The sequence below is a fragment of the Corvus kubaryi genome, unplaced genomic scaffold, assembly GCF_017639235.1.
Source record: "Corvus kubaryi isolate FWS band 111438036 unplaced genomic scaffold, C.kubaryi_AGA036_p1.0 37312, whole genome shotgun sequence".
Classification (NCBI taxonomy): domain Eukaryota; kingdom Metazoa; phylum Chordata; class Aves; order Passeriformes; family Corvidae; genus Corvus; species Corvus kubaryi.
The window spans coordinates 3,616,878-3,634,483 of NW_024581098.1; the positions used below are offsets into that span (position 1 = coordinate 3,616,878).

General features: G+C 43.0%; 1 protein-coding gene across 2 annotated transcripts in view; it reads right to left on the reverse strand.

The window, feature by feature from the left end:
• The window catches only part of MAPRE2 (microtubule associated protein RP/EB family member 2), a 98,705-nt gene extending 81,330 nt beyond the window's left edge, over window positions 1-17,375 (reverse strand). The window contains exon 1 of one of the 2 annotated variants that reach the window (XM_042029058.1): window positions 17,358-17,375. Coding sequence is in view for 1 of the 2 variants with exons in the window: in XM_042029056.1 (XP_041884990.1) it covers window positions 6,684-6,755 (72 nt within the window). In the remaining variant the exon portion in view is untranslated. Of the gene's footprint in view, window positions 1-6,683; window positions 6,774-17,357 lie in introns of those variants that run through there. The other variant, XM_042029056.1, reaches the window with a different exon arrangement.
• Window positions 17,376-17,606: the final 231 nt, after the last annotated feature.

Genomic DNA, 17,606 nt, shown 5'->3' on the forward strand with positions numbered 1-17,606 from the left:
AAGAAAACCTAATTTGGAAGTTTTCAAGTTATTTTACAGTATCAGGTTGAATTTAAACTTCCACAACAATCTGCTCTGCAAAGCTTTTCCTTCAAGCACACTGTGTAAGCACTGATTTGGAAGAGCACTAAACTAATTTCAATAGTATACACAATTTAAGTGTAGACACTTCTCTCACTGCCTTTCCCAGACACTTACGCTTTTTGTTTGCTGGCCAAACCAATCAAGAAAAGTCATCACTTAACTGAAAAAACAGCTACTTTGGATTGACTGGTCATTTACATACACACTTATTTCCCTTATAGACTTACACAAGAGCCAATTTTTCACATTTAGAAGACAAAGCCTTTTAGCAGTTTTGGTGTTTGGGAGGGTTTGGTTTTGTTTGTATCCTTCTTTCATAAACCTGTCAGTACAGCAGACTCTGTGCAGAATAACAAGTCTTACTGTTTTTACTCCGGCACATGCAATCTGCCCTCAAGAACCCAGCCCCTGTTAATGTTGCAGATAAGCTCTCTTCAAACTGTGCCACTTGCTGTAGCAGCAGCCTCCCAGTAGCTGTTTTTCTTTGGAATGACCAGAGTGTCCTTCAGATGAGCCTGAAAGAACAATTGGCACATCTCCTGTCTTGCATAAACTCACACTCTTCGCATCAAAGGCTCCTGAGATGGCAACTATCAGATATTTTCAGGCATGACTGCTTTAGTAAACAGTGCTAGATATAAAACACATGTACAAAAGCATTTTTGGGGCTCTAAATAAAACTTGTGAAAACACAGTCCTTATTTCCCAGGCATGAACTCATTTAACAAAGCCTTTGTGTTTTCATCAAGATTAGTCAGCTATTGGAAGTCCCCATAACAAGATATTACTGAACTGAACATGCCCAAGGTGAATCAAGGTAGTAACTTGTGGAACAAATGAGCAGTTGCATAGTGCCTGCAGCTGAAGCATCCACCATCAGCTGAAAGCAGGTCTGTCTCTCCCAAGCCACCGAGCAGTTTTACGTATGCTGGTGGTGTAAGTCCAATTTTTCTCCCTTTTTGGTAGTCAGATTACTTATTAACTCACATAGCAAAAATCCGAGATTCAACCTACGCTTTCCCGTAAGATTGATGTCCCTTCAGGGCCTATCTCAGAGTCTGCTGCACTCTGCTGCTACTCTCTTACGCCCTTCCATTCCTGGTCAAAACATGCCACACCTTCCACAGGAGTCAACAAAGCAGGGCAGCATCTCCTGCAGCAAGCAGGGAGGGAGGCAAGAGGAGAGACTGGCTGTGTAAACACAGTCCATCCTTCAGCAGTGGACAGGATGCTCAGAGAAATGCAGTCTTGGTCAAAAATATTACCAGGACAATGCAACAAGCTGCACTTGATCTTGAATTCACTGGAATTCAGGTGAATTCAAGTGACCAGAATGCAAGGTCACTTCTGGTGAAATACTCACAGGGATAAATTCCAAATCCCCCAGACAGTTAGTTAGCATATGCAAGACAGCTGGAAGTCTTTACAACACTCTCAAATTACACTGTTTGGCACCTTATCAAACTAAATGCCTTTTGCCTGTCGAGAGCACAAGCACATCATTTTACTTCACGTTGTTCTGTTTTCCCTCGGCGTGACGTGTTGGTTGTGAGAAACTGCTGTATCCAAGACAAGATGTCAGGGTTCAGCTTTCCTACTCCTTTCTGATGACAAATTAATGTTGAAGTTTAATTTCCAGAATATGAAAATTATCAAGATAACATACTTTGACATACAAGACATGTAAAGAAAAATATAACTGAGCCTGTCCCAGCTTTAACCAGGTGACCTGAAGCTACTCTGGGAAGTGCAGTATTTTTAATTCCAGGAACAATCCTGCTTTCCTTATTCAGCACAGATGCTTAGAATCTTCCTTGTTTGAAGTGCTGTGTTCTTTCCCTTACTATTCCATGCAGGAAAACAGGATGTTCAAGTCAATGTAACAGCTCTCTGACACTAAGAACTCAATAAGTCCAGGAACACAAGTTACTGCTTCCTTTATAGTCGTTTTTTAAAACTGGAATAAGGCCACTGTTTTGTCAGTCCCTGTCCCAGAAGAAATAGCCCTGTCTGTACTTGATATCAACAGAAAGGCATCCTGTAGCATGGCAAGAGAATCCAACTCAAAGAGTTCTTATGTTTATACACAGATACACAGAGCTATTTATTTGACTGCTGTGAGTGCACTCCATGGGGTGAGCTGGGAGTGAAACCCCTCCGTGTTCGATGTGATGCGCAAGTGGACAATGGGAGATGCCTGAGCAAAGTACTGGGCTCATGCCAGGGACTTGAACCAAAAGGCAAACCCAACAAGAAGTGGATATAAACTGGAGACAGCAAAAAACTTCTTCAGCTTCAGAAGTCACAAAATTAGACAACTAGAAAAGATGGGAGGGAAGGACCCTACTGCACAGGATACATAGGGCATGGAAGGTATATATTATTAAATAGCTTTAATCTCACCCACCAGATTTCTGTCCTGTCAGTAAGTGCTTTTTCTTGTCACATTTATTTTTATGTTCTAATAAAATCAGTTTTGTGGGCTGCAAGCCCCTAACACCTCACTTATGCTTATATGAAAGAGTGTGTGGTTCCCCCATGAAGCTCAGGCCCTGCTGCAGCACCCTGCAAGCACACAGGCTGATACCCAGCTCCCACTGATTACTTCTGAGTGGGCTCTCCAGCGCTTTCCAGGACCAGCCCATATGCTTAGGGCTATGAGTAAAGCAGAAATGCCTTTCAGTTTTACCTCAGACATAATTCTGAACAAATCTTTACTTGCAATTTCAAATTTTAAACAGGTCATCAGGAAAAGCAACACATATAAACACTGCACTGTACAGCAGGATATATGCAGGAAACTGAGAGGCCACCAATCTTAGTGGATTTAAATGGGTACAGTTAGGCTACTGCAGAACAGACACATTTTATTTGTGATTTATTATGTATCACTGAAACCAATAAAACCTGAAATAAGACCTTCACCGTCACACATCAGAAGGCAGCACTTCAATTTCTTGCAGTAGCACACAGTGAATGCTGGAACAAAGCACCATCAATCCCTCTGTGCCACATTGTTTTAATGGACAGAACTGTACCAGTAGCTACGCGTTCCTTTCAAAGGGACACCAGAGATATCTCTGCCATGCATCAGACAAGTGCCTCTTGTTGGTCTGTTCCACAGCTACATAATAAGTTCCCTGTCATCTGACAAGCCCATGATAGGACTTCTCTGTCTGGTTTTCTACCATGATCACATGTTGCCTGTAGTCCCTGCATCCCAATGAAAGATTTTTGCTGCAGCAGAGACAATGCATCACCCTAAAGTCATAGACAGGATGCTAAGCACATCCTTTACCTGATGTGGCCTTCAAGTGTTTTACAACACACCTCAGAAACATTGTTTCAGGCCAAGTGACATCTGACTGGGAGTTATATTTCTTTCTCTGTTTATTATTTAGATCTCACTTATCTAAGGAGTTTTCATTGTATACCACATCCTTTACAACTCCCCTTCCAGCTTGCACAAAGGAGTTAATTTCAGTCTTCTTCATTATGTTGGAAATTGTTGTCTATATGCATGACTGTCAGGTGGAAAAAAACTGAAAAATTGCAAGTCTGCAAGATATACTGTTTAAACTCAGCAACTCGGTTTGACTGCAACTAAACTAGGGCAACAAAAGCCAGCTGTCTCTGTCCTCTGACAGCACTGCCCTGAGAAAAAATACATTATTTAAGGTCATCAAATAATGTTAAAGAAACTGCAGTTATTTTAAGATCTGTAGAGCATTCTGATTTAATCTAAATAAATGACAGTTGAACAGAGGAATCCATAGAGCAGTAAGGCATCCAGCTGAGCAGGGTCAGTTTGGGTCTTCTCAGCAGTACAGGTAAAATAGACTTTGGTTGTGACCCAGGAATGTAGAGAAAAATGCCTTTCTATTTTCATCCATTGGTGGTAGTGGAAGAGATGACTGTGCAGGGCCAGCAAGGTTTAAAGGCTGGGCCCAGATTCAGAAGCTGCAGTTGTGAGAGGGCCTTTCCCCTTCCACTCTGCCCTCCCCATTCTCCTGGGTGTCCACGTCGTCCCTTCGGACCCTCTCAAGCCGTCCACACCAGACTCTTCTCCACAACCAGCCCTGCACTCATCCCAACAAAATCTGCAAGCCACCCCACATCCCACCTCCAGCTCAGCTCTGAACAGACTGGGGTTGCCATGCATGAGTTAAGGAGGGAGAATCCAGAGCCAGACTCAATTTTAGCATCCACTTACATATTCTAAATTTTCTGCTGAAATCTTCTGATAGCAGAAGTTTTGAAATGTGAAGGGACTAACAGAATACCACGTCAAGGTAATGCCACTGCCAGTGTGAGTCTTCATACAGTGCCTCAAAGAAGTTACAAGGAAGTTACAAGAGATTGCCATCGGCCATCGTCCTCTTCATTACTCAGCGCACCACCAAGAAGTCTTCCTACATTTAGTACGTAAGTGGCTCCAAAAATCAAATCAGAAAAGGAAGATGGCACCCAAAGGCTTGTAATTTGGCCACTCAAAAGTAGCCTTTTGAAGATTTATCTAAATTTATCAAATAAAATAAGTAATCAGCCACAGGACAGTCAGTGTCACTTGAGTAATTTGTGTTGAATAGCAGGTGTCAGAATTATGCTAGATAAGTATTGCATAAATATTGCTTTCCAAGTCATTTTAATCCCTGCTTGGGGGAGTGACCAAATTTACAAACATGTTAAGCTATGCAATGATGTCAAAAATTAAGTAACTCTGCATTACCCACTTGAAAAAGCTTCAACTCTCTCCCTGATTCAGAAAACCCAGCCGAAAGTATCCAAGAGTAGAGACACCTAAAACTATCTGCCAGTACTGACAGTATTGTCCTCCTCCTTCATCTCCTCAATCTACTGTACTAGAACAATAAGATATCAGCAAATATTTTTTAAGACTTTAATCAACACAAGGCACTTAAAATAAACACAATACACTTAAAAATACCTATGGACAATCTAACTGCAGCATGTCAATCTCCCGGAAGCATGGCAGTGGATAAAGCCAAGGGCCCGCCCTTGCAGGAGATGCTGTGCTGTCAAACAAGACTCTTCTCACCACAATCCAGCACAGCCACAATTTGCCACATATCAGTAAAAACATATGGTAGACAGCAGAAGTGACCACACTGCTCAAGTCAAGCATCCTACAAGTTTAACACTGACAGCAGAAGCTCTGAAGAAAAACCACAGCATTATCAAGGTGGAAAATGTGTCCATTCAAATGTAAGATGCATTTATCTTCTCATGTCTCTAATCACACAAAGTCAAAGTGCTCTGACAGTGTCTCCAACTTGCATCATGACATTTTGCCCAAGAGGCCATCAGTCAGCTTTTGCCAATACATTACTTCACAGTTTTGCTTACAATTTGAAAAAGAGAACCCATCAAGAGCATCAGTTTTGTGGAAAACATTACTTCGGTTATTTCTGTAGCCCATGGTAGTTATTCCAGAATATGCTCAGACCACTGGTAGACTACTGACCCTCAAATATTCCCATGTTTTGGATACAATTAGTAACAAAAAATATTAGTGACTTCTACTCCTTCTATATTGAAGGCTTGTAAAAGAAAACTTGTTACTCTTCTCTGATCTAGTTATGTACAGATGAAGTAATTGGGGAAGAAAGTTAAGACACTTGTATCTGGTTGCTTATTAAGTTTTCAAAGAAATCCATCCACACGTCCTTCCATTTTCCCAGCAGCCTGGAAGGAGCTCCTAAAAAGTACTTTCAAGGTTCATTCCCTGCTCTCCAGTTCCTCACAGTTCTGCTTTACCATCACACCAGCAATAAGCCCAGAGTTAGGTAACCAGTTTAATGAGATAGGTATTTTTTATGCTGACCAGTGTTCTTGCCACATCCATGCTACACCCCCTGCACTGCTGTGATCACTTTTTCATACACTACATTTAACTTCAGTTAAAGACTATGAAAGATTTCACTCAGACATCTTGTAAACTGATAGAAACCTGTCCTCAGAAATACTGTACCAACATGAACACCTGTGTTCAAGAGCAAACAAACTTTTATGGCACCTGATCTCATTGAGGAACATCCACAGTCACTCACGAGGCCTCTGCTGAACAGAGTAACTCATAAGCAATCCTGTGCATGTATATATAAGGAAACTGTGATACAGTAGAAAACAAAAATTATAGCAGGATTTTTGGGTGTATCAAAAAAAGTCATGACTAAGCCACAGCAATTGCACAATGAAGCATAGCATATCTTTTATTTGTATGCTTGAGAAGTTAATATTGGTATGACTGACAAACAGCAGCACAATTACAACAGCCACATTAACCTCAGTGTTTTGGGCAGGTGGTGCAAACTAGCCCTCAAAGTCATCAGTCTTGAAAGCATAATTACCCTATGACAACCAACAACCTCTCCAGGCTTGGGGATGCTTTTTTAAGGCTGTTTTTTCTCCATTTGAGTTAGTGATACAGGATTACAAAGCTATAAAGAACAAAACCTCAATCACACATGGCAGAGAAAACACAGGCCTTTGAAATGACAGTAATACTCCATCCTCTGACAGAGAAATATTAGGTGTAAAAAAGGAATTAAAGTAGTAAAGCAGACTCCATGACTTACCTTACCTTGCTGTCTCAAAGGTTCATTTAGAGGAGTATCCCCAGTACGGGAACCTTTAAGAAGCCTTGACATGGTAGGATTGGTATTCTGTTTTAAGCTAAAAACCAGTTAAATGAAACTGCCTGTTGTCACAGACTGGTAGAAAAGAGCTTCCCTTAGATAACTTCCCTTTATAAACCTCACCATGGGTGTGGCTAAATGACTAGCTCCACCTTTCATCCTATTTAGAAACCCTACCAAAAAAAAAAAACCAAACCACCACTTCTCTGAAGCTATATAATTATTTTATCAACTTATCATGTGGTGGTTTGGGTTTGGTTTTTTTTTTTTTAAGTGGATAACTAGTTGATAGTTTCACAAGCTGATGGGGAAAATGTAGACAAAATTAAATTTGTGTCCCATATTTGCAGTTCCTGCAACATCTTGGTATTTGGTCTGCAAACATCTGGTCGGTGAACTTGCTCAGTTGTTTGCTTTTTAAAAGCAGTGTTGTAACAACCTGAGGGAAGTCTACCAGCTTGGAGTATTTATTGGTATTAGAGATGCATTATATTGAAAAGCAGCATATCTCTGAACTTGCAATAATTTCCAGTTGCATCACCTCAAGACAAGCCTCCACCATCAGTGAAGGCTCTTGTTTTCAGCACTTCCAGAGTGAAGATGATGCAACACAAAAGCCCTTTGCATGACTCATTAAATCGCACACACGCCTTCACTATGGAGGGGCCACCAATAACAATTAGAATCTGTTCTTTTGTCCTCTAAGTACTCTATATTTTAAAACCCCTCAACTTTCTTTTCTCTCAAGGCCTAACTCAAGAGGGTGGGCCGATGGATCAGGACGTTGCCACTAAGGCAATACTGCCTGCAGAGTTTTATATTGCCTCAGTGTGTAATACAAACACAGCTAGGTGGCTGCACTCCTGTCTCTTAGTTTTTCGTACTATCCCAACTGTTCAAGCATACAAGTATGAGGAACCATAAACACAGGGCTTAAATTTGGGGTTTCTTTTTCACTGAATAGTTGAGGTTATCCTGGCACTCCTGAAGGAGGCTGGGTGTGAAATTAGAGTTCTTGAGGTGTCTGGCAGGAGTTCAACTATGCTTCTATCATCTGGGTTTGCTTTCAAGGGAGCGATTAGGAAATTATGTTCTTGTTAACAAGATCTGTGCAAGTAATGACTATTATACCCAACATTTCCTGTATTTAAGCTGAAGTGATTGTTCCATCTTGATACAAATTTGGAGCAGAGGTATTTTCTTGAGAATTCGTGACTTGGGTCAAATCTTAACTTTAAAGAGTACTACAAGAAGAAAGTTCATCCCTTTTCACAGTACCAGGCCATTTCTGTCTGATAATGCTAACTGGTGCTTAAAAAATACATATCCATGTGGAACTTTTACTTCAATATTAGACACTCCCAGATGTCAGACGAAGGAAGAAAGCCACCTTTATTGCAACAGGAAATGTTACATAATAAAACACAGCATTCACTTTTCACTGCTTTTGCACTTCTGCAGGTAGGATAAAGCATCTTTGACTTTAAAATCCATATTTAAAGGACAGATACCTATGTCTCTTGCTGTGGCTGGAAGTCTGTAGTCACATGCTCTACTGTATGTGAATACAGAAACTCTGCAGCATTCTCCAAGGCTAATAAAACCATTTCAGTCCTTAGAGAAAGTCTGATGATTCTGAGGAAAAGATAAATTTTGAATGAGGTCACAAACATAGCATACAAGAGAAAACAAAGCAGTGCTATTGAAACTCAGACTTGGGAGAAATTGAGACAAACTCATTTTCTTTCCAATCTGTGAGGTTCTCTAGCAGAGGTGCTCCCTCTGGGCCAGCTTCCTCTCTTTCCACTTCAGCAACGACTGACTAAACAGGTCAGCTCTGACATTCTTGGTTATCACTTCTCTTGAATTGATGTTCCCAGACAGAATGGGGAAACCCACAGGTGTGGGTGAAAGGAGGAGGAGTATCACAGGAGATGAGCAAGAGCAGAAATCAGGGTAGGAGTACTAGCATGTTGTGTTCAGTGCAGTTCACACTGTACAGATGCGCCTCCCAGGCTAGGGCTTGGAACCATGCTCTATTTAGAAATACAGTACTGGGAAGATACCAGAGATGATGCTTTGACTTCCAAAGGACTTGCTCCTTCAGCTGGTAGTACCTATATCCCAATAGTGAAACTTGAAATGGTGAAATGGAGTATAGTCTCATCTGTAGCAGCTAGCAAATAAAATCAATAGATAAAACACTCAGTGCCTGGGATTCATTCCTAATAATCACCATGCATGGAAAAAAGAAGTCTGAAGCCTTATTTTCTGACAATGACCAACAGCTCTTACAAAGACGATGGCACACCTGCACTGCCTGACAGAGCTACTTTATTGCTGGCAATAAAATAATGGCAAACACAGCATTATGCAGCTGTAAGCGTAATCACACCTTTTGCCATTATAACCAGAGGGAATTGCTAAAACTTAGGTGACCAGACCATATTTTAGCAGCCAAAAGCAGGAGAGGTGAGTACATGCCTGCAAGCAAGGGGCTGGTGGGTTGGTCTTTACTGAGGAGGCACTTCAGCAGTACCTGTACTGATAATTGCTGTTGCCAGCTGCTTCCATGCAAAGGCCAGCCTTAGAAACACATTTGCTTTCTTGAGCAAGAACAGTTACAAGAGCTCCTCTAAATCTGCCTGTACTTAGCAAGGAAGCAATGTTTTAAAGCACAGAATTAATCTGCCTGCTGACATTTCATGTTCAGGGGAAAACTTACGACTGACTTTCAGTCCTGATTTGTTTCATAGTCCCCTCCCTCTTCATGGTCCCCCTAAATCAAAAGTTCTTGTTTGGATAAAGCAGTGTGTTCAACCTCTGAGCACAGAGGCTGCTTCTCATTCCTCTTGGTCAGGCACAGCATTTTCTGGCTCTGCTGCACAGCTGGGCTAAGGTTAACCTGTGATACCCCTTTCCTACTGAACCCATGGCCAGGCTGGGAAACAAGAGAGAGTTGTCAAAGAGCAACCAAGGCTCTGCCTGGTAAGAGTTGGGGTTCAGGTGCACAGCAGCCTGAGCGGGGAGTCTCTGTGGCACAATCAGTCAGTGTGTTTGCTGTTACCCAAAAGGCTGGTGGTCCAAGACCACCCAGAGATGGGGGCTTGGAACTGGGTAACCTCTAATGGTGCTTTACACCCCAAACCATTCTATGATGTCTTCTATGTTACTATGAAAAATGGGGGATCCTTTCAGGCAAAGGCCAGAGGAAGTTAAAAAGCAAACTGACAGAATAGAATTAGTGCCAATTTTGTGGTGAAGTCAGGATGCAGCTAGCTCAGGGGAAGAGACACATCACAGATAAAGAATGTGAAAAATCTCGTAAGATCATCTTGTATGATGAGAAAGAAAGGGGCACTCCACAGGAGCAGCCTGAGAGCAGCAGTGCATGGATGCAGGGTTCTTTCCAGGCACAAAACCAACTACCCTGAAGTGGCTGGAAGCCCAGATCTTTTGTTTTCTTAACAGAGTTTTTTGTCATCATCTGGAATTATTTCATCTGCCCTTCAAAGGTCTTCCAAGAGACAGCCTACCTAGAGCTGCTGTTCAAAACTTCACCAAGCGTGGTTTTCCTAGGACATTCCCCAGACTGGTTTCAGCTGCACACCACAACCCCTTCTTCTACAGAAATGTATATTCCTAGAAAATTTCTGGGGCTTGCTAATGAGACATAAAGATGTTCACAACCAATTGCCAATACCTAGTCTCTTGTACCTCTAAATTTCCTGCTTTCTTTTGATAATATTTCCCATTATTATGATTGACATCAAAATTCATGAGGGAATTAAAGGGTTAACGGAGTTGAAAGGAGTAGCACTGACTATAAAAAGTTACTGCAATCAATAATGTCTGAGAACTTGAGCTGCAAGAAAAAGATGCAAAAGCTAGCAGAAAAGAACTAAATTAACAGCTTTAAGTGTTAGTTTGTTTATGTTGCACGCTTTATTTGTGTCAGGGGATTTAAATACCCAATTGTTTGGTAATCATTTAGATTTACAGCAGACCTGCAGACTAACCTGTTGAAGTGGAACAGAGCTGCATGAGTGGAATGTCCTAAACCTGACTACTTACAACTCCAGGGAAACTCCAAAGCACACAATACTGGGGAGCATCAAATGCCAAGGAAACTATTTGCTCTGCTGGTGCAGTCTGGTAGCTGAAATTTAAGCAGTGATAAGTGATAAGACAGGAGCTCTCTGCTGCCTCTGTGATTAGCTTAATTACCAACAGAAGTCCCCTGTTCTCCTTGTGTATGGGTCTATTAATACTAACAATGTGCTCATGCCATCTGCCAAGGAGCCATTTCCAACTTTACAAAGCACAGCAGACAATACCTGCAGGTGCTTGGAAATGTGTTTATTTGGCCACTAAATCCACAAGACTTAAACGCTGCCGAACAATATTTGCATTTTCAGGTACTCCTGCAAGACAGTGTCTTCTGAACTAATATCAGACAGGAAGAATTCCAGACTCTGATGGAAATCAAGAGAGGTATTCATCTATTGCTTCCATTTTGCTTCTTAGTCTGTGTTTTTGCATCTGGCTCACAAATATTCTTGGATTCAGAACTGTAAGGGATGCCACAATCCCAGCAGAGATGAGTCATGAGATCCAAGGTTAGTTTCAAGTGCCATATTGCAAAGAAGCTTCAAGAATGAGTGTTTCTACTTAGTCTGAATATAGCAAAGCCAAACAAAACACATTGTTTTCCTTTGATAAAATGTGACACGCATTGCTTGCAGTGTCATTCAAACTCTCTGAAGAGATTGTTACTAGTCTATATTCAACCCAGTATTAATTGAGGCATAAAATGGTTATCAGATCAAAGCCTATTTTAATAAAACTCTACTGTAAGGAGCAGCCTGAGCAGATATTCAGACATTTCACATTACAGGTTGTACAAACTAACCACGCAGAGAGACGAGAGACAGATTTCCCCTGCAGACTGTAATGATTCTATCAAGATTTACTAGATTAAAACAATTTAGGTGTCTGAAGCTTATAGCTGATAGACCTCTATAGTTACATCCTTGTTACCTGTCAAATTTATGCAGGATTTTTATTTTCTGACAACCTGACATTTTTATGTGGTTTGGCATTGGTAATTAGACCAACCTGGAAGTTTTTCATTTTTGCGTATGGTAGATTATCCAGTGGTAGGACCCTACTAATTTTATCATTTAAGGAAAAGAGTAGACTCAAATAAATGGTGTACTCAATATCTGAAATTGCCCTGCTGAAGAAATACTACTGGCTTCTTCCCAGAAGGGGAAAAAGTAACACGGTGAGCCATTCTCAAAAGAGACCGGGTTAAAGATTAAGCTCCTATTAAGAGAACCATTCCTAAACTTTAAATAGGACAAATTTGAAATCTGTGGCCTTTAAAGGCCCAGTGGTTGACTGTAAAACTCTTCAGCACAAGAGACAAAAGAGTTTCTGGGACTGAGGAGGCATTCAGCCAGGATCACTGAGGCTCTTCCCACAAATTTTGTCATGTTTTCATCTTCTCTATCACATCCTCCTCCTCTTCACTACCATTGGGCATCTTTTTGGAGCACTGTGAAGAAACGTCCCCTCTTTAGGGCAGCAGTTGCTGATCATTTTTCAGCATACTTGCTCCTCCTGAAGCCGTTCTCTTGCTAGAGGGCCTCTGTTAGCAGGATTGCTTTCCTTTGGTACTTTTAAAACACTTTTTGGTCATGGCCGTAATATAAATAGCACAGGGTAGCCCTGCTGCTGGCTGCTGACACTGGGCACTGCTCCCAGAACAGGTCTGTGCCTTAATCCTGCCTGTCCTGCGACTGCGCGCTGGGGCTGTGCTCCAGCTCATCAGGGACAAACACAACGTGAAATTGTTCTGAGATCCAATTAAATAATAATATGATAAATGCTTTCCCTGACAGCTTTCCTAGAACATTCTTGTTTTCGGGATCCTTTCCCTGCAGTTCAGGTTTTGCATTCTCCTCTCCCCGCTCCTGAACCCTGCTGCCAGCACCCTTTCCTCTCATCTGACTTTCCCAAAGGCAGAAGACGAGTCACTGCTGCTTCCTTACAGTCAGTGAAGCGTCTTTTCAAACCCCTTGAAAGCAACACCTTGCCTGAGGCTCTTTCCCCACCTTTCCTGGAGGCAGACTAAACCCCACTTTCTCTTGCTGCCGTGAGAGCATCCATTGCTCTGCCAGAGTTCAGCCTTCAGGTTCACTGCTCCTGGAGACAGAGGCAGTGGAGGCCATCAGCAGAGAGGATACACAGGATCCACGTGGCAAAAGCCGTAGAGGGAATTGCCCAAATCCCCTCACCTTTCCACCAGTGACAAATCAAGCCCCACTGAAACTGCAAGGATTTCACATGAGCAGTTGTAGCTTTGCTCAGAGGAGCTGGGCCAAAACAGACTTTTATGTACGCACACGTGTACCTGTACCTGCAGTAAAATAAATATTATACATAAAGGTACTGGAAGGCTCAGGATCTCACTTAAACTTCACCCAACACCACCATGTGAGCCATCATGCCAGAGTTGTTTTTTGGGCCCCCTGTGACTCAGAGCAATGCTATCAACATGCTCCCACTGGGGCTCTGAATCAGCTGTGCAGAGAGTTCTCCCTCCCGTGCTTCATGCCAACATCTGCCCAGCCCAACTCGCTCTGACACAACCACTTGCAGTTTTTAACATGATATAGTATCACTCTCCAGAGTTGCCTGAGGGAAAAATGCATTCCACTCACCTAATTGCATTAGTCTAATGTTTCTCCCTCTTTTGGAATTAAGCTATTTAAATAATAAAACTTGACTGTATTAAGGTTTCAGTGTCTCAAGGCTTAAGGGAAAGAGGATCAGGATAAAAGCTATTCTAAGGTAAATTTGAATTATATGTTTCAGCCAAAGTTGTAGTAATTTTGAAAGCCCACAAGTTTGTTTTTCAACTATTAAATGTCCCAGTTTGGGTAGGAGGGATTTCTTTTTCTTCTTAGTAGCTGGTACTGTGCTCTGGTTTTTGGATTTAGTATGAGAATAATGTTGATAACACACGGATGTTTTGGTTATTCCTAAGCAGTGTTTACCCTAAGCTAAGGACTTTTCAGAATCTCTTGCTCTGCAACTGAGGAGCCGCACAAGAATCCAGGAGGGAGTACAGCAAGGACAGCATTTAATATTAGCAGTTTGTTATTATTACTATATTTTGTTTCAAACCTTAAATGGCTCTTAACCAATAAGGTTTACTTTTCCTTTCCAATCCACTGCGGGGGCAAGGAGAGAGCCGCTGCATGGTACTTAATTGCCTGCTGAGGTTAAACCACAACAATAAATTATTGTGGTTATCCATTTGGGAGAGTGGGTGTGGTGTGGTGGAGAGGATATAATTTGTTTTTTAACTCCTCCAAATATTTCACTGGAATTTGAAAGAATTTTCAAAAATAATACAGAAAAATGCTGGATAGCCAGAAGAGACAATGATAAATAGTTGAGAATACTTGGACTTTTAAGAGCTGTAAGAAACCTGATTTGAGAGTTCTATCATAAGAGGGGGGCCTTAGATTTAGAGTATCAGACTAAAACTAATAGAGGCCATTACAAACAAAATCATAAGGCTGAAATAACTATCCCAGCCCAAGACTACCAGTCAGCATCATCAATGCACAGGTTATTTCCAATGCACTTCAGACAATGTCCTCCCAAGTGAATGATGCCTGCTGCCCTTGTTGACAGGAAGCTTCTCCTGCCTGAGAAGCAGTAGTGGTGGCACAAGAGACCCTTTTGCTTCTCAGAGGAAGTGGCATGCTACAGGAGGACTTAACCTTCAAGAATCACAGAATCACAAAATTACAGGATGGGTAAGGTTGGAAAACCACCACAGTGGGCCATCTGGTCCAACCTCCCTGCTCAAGCAGGGTCATCCTAAAGCACATGGCACAGGATTGCATCCAGCTCTTGAGTCAGTCTCTCCAGTGAGGGAGACTCCACACCCTGTCTGGGCAATCTGTTCCATTGCATGGTCCCTGCACAATAAAGTTCTTTCTCATGTTCAGGTGGAACTTCCTGTGCCTCAGTTTCTGCCCATGGCCTCTTATCCTATCGCCTGGGACCACCGAGAAGAGCCTGGCTCTATCCTCTTGACATCCTCCCTTCAGATACTGACAGACATTGCTGAGGTCCCCTCTCAGTCATCTCTTTTCAAGGCTGAACAGGCCCAGCTCCCTCAGCCTTTCCTCATAAGAGAGATGCTCCAGCCCTTTGGTCATCTTCATAGCCCTCTGCTGGACCAACTCCAGGAGCTCCAGGCACCTGAACAGGTACCTGGTAAGTGGCCAAATGCCAAAGGTTTTAAATAAGCAGAAGACACCACCAAATGACCAAACCTGACCACCAGGCATTCTGATACAGCCTAACAGGACAATGGGCCAAGTTATACCATTGTCCCATGACACATGCCACAAAGTGAGGTTATAGAAAACTATTTACATTTTCCTGTCTTTGAAATATCTCCATAAGGCATAAGTGTCTCATACACACCAAGCCTGCAAGACATTAAGTACCCCACCTGCTGCTTTCTCTGACCCCTTCCTCTCTTAATAAGCTGATCTTTTCTCCTTAGGAAACTGAAGTAGCTCATGGATTTTGTAGGCTAAGTTTGAGGCAGGCTTGCCCTCAGGAAAAGTCAAATTCATCAACGGCTAATAATTTGTGAAGCCCTTGGTTGAACCTAAATAGATTATATAGCATCTCAGTCAACTTTCCCTGCTAGGGACAGCATGAAATTTCACTACTGCAGCAGTAACATAAATCTTGAGTGTTTTTTTAAAGATGGAGAGTTTCCTGTAACTCAAACACTTCACCCACATGATAAGGAAGTAGGTGAGTTAAGGGGTCATAACCCTCCTGTCCCTCCACTTCAGGGATGATTTTCACTGCAAGGGCTTCACTAACAAGAAGCCATTCAATCTCAGCAATGGTTGCTGACGACCCCTGTGTGAGACAAAGACAGTTTGTGCTCTTTGTATCTTCTCACTCGTTGGGTAAAGGCCCACCCCGCACATAAAGACATAAACAAGGATTAAAGCAGGAGCCCCTGTACCTCAGAGCAAAGACACAGAGCGAGTGTGTGTACGCCGAGGATTTGGAGAGCATTCAGCTCGTGACCTGGACATCCTGACATGACAGTGTGTACAGTTGCTCATACAGCTGGTGAATAATAGATAACCTCAACATGCCCTTGAGATGATACTTCTAAATACTTAGCTCTTCATGGAAGCAGTCAGAACCCTGACTAGATTCACCCCACAATAGTGCTCCTGTACAAGCTTTTATACGGTTCATTTGACTTTTAAAAGAGATTGTCTTTTGAAGAGCAAGTGCAACTTACCAAAATAACCTTTGAGCTGCATGAGGCTTTGTTTGAAATACTATTCTGCTATTCCACTTCTCAAATGTCATCTCAGTCTCAGTGTTTGTCTTCTCTTAAAAGACAGCAAAATTGTCACAGTATTTCTTGTAAAAAGTTTCCACCTTCTTTACAGCTTTAGATTTCTTACCATGTTAAGTTATGAGCTATTATTATAATATTATTATATTATTAGCCTCTATTCATTTGCTACGCAGTTTGGGGCCACAGATAAAAGGCAACTATCCCTTTGGGAAGCAATGACAAAAAGGACTATAACTCAGTCACCACAGAAAGCACCAGAGGGTTGTTTGTTTGAATTATCAGAAGAAGCTGTTTAAAGTGAAAAACTGGTGGTATTGGGCGGGGGGGGGGAGCCTAATTTTTTTCTATTTTTGACACAACCTCACGTGTGGCACTACTGCATGGGAAGCTTGTAGCTTCAGGTAATGTTTATATCTGCCCACAGTGCTGCATCCTTCCTCGCAGGAACTGTCACCCTTAGTCAGTGGATGCAGCATGCTGAATCATCAGGCTTTTAAGTGCTTTCCCTAGAATAGGATTTATTTATCACAAAGCTTTCCTACCATGCAGCACGATGAAGGAAAGCTCCCTTTTCAAGCCTCTGTTACCAGAAGCTCTTTTGGATGCTTGCAGCTGAGCAGAGACATGCGAACTGGTTATATATTGAAGGATTTTAAATTCATAAACACAGCGCACCACAGAGCCAGCCAACAACTCTTCTGCTTCCCAACTATTCACAGCAACAAAACAAACACACAAACACGCTTCTCGGTCCTTCAGTCCGCTAAATACTAATTACTCTCTAGTGATGCAACTCAGCATAATACTCAAGGGATTTTTCCAGCTTCACTCCACAGGATAGCGGACTCGGTTCGAGTCAGGAGATTGTTTTAGCACCGTCACAGCGCTGAAATTTCACTTCCTTTTTTTTTTTTTTTTTTTTAAGCAGGGAATACTAAGCTCTTCTCTCCTTCCCCAAAGTACTTTCGGCCCCACAGGCAATGGCTGAATCAGACAGCGCCGGCCACCACCGCCCTCCGCCCCGCGCTGCCCACGGCTGAAGGGATCGCGCCCGTCCCGTCCCCCGCGGGCCGAGGCGCTCGCCCGGAGCGCACAAAGCTGCGCCCGCCCCGCCAGAGCCCCCGGGCGCGGGGCACCTCCCGGCCGCTCCCGGTGCCAGCGTGGCACAGCCCCGGCTCCCGCCTCACCTGCTCCGCTCCCCGCCGGCAGCAGCCGCCTCTTTTCCTTTCTCCCGCCCGCCCGCTGACAGCCCGGCTTTGTCCGCCCGCCCCTCTCCGCTCCGCCCCGCGCGGGAGGTGCCACGGGAGCCGCTCCGGGCACGGCACCGGAGCCGCGGGACAGTGCCCTGCCCTGCCTTGCCCTGCCCTGCCGGCAGCATCGCGCCCGGGCGGCTTCCACGCGATGGGGATCGACTACACCAACCCGCGCCTGGATGC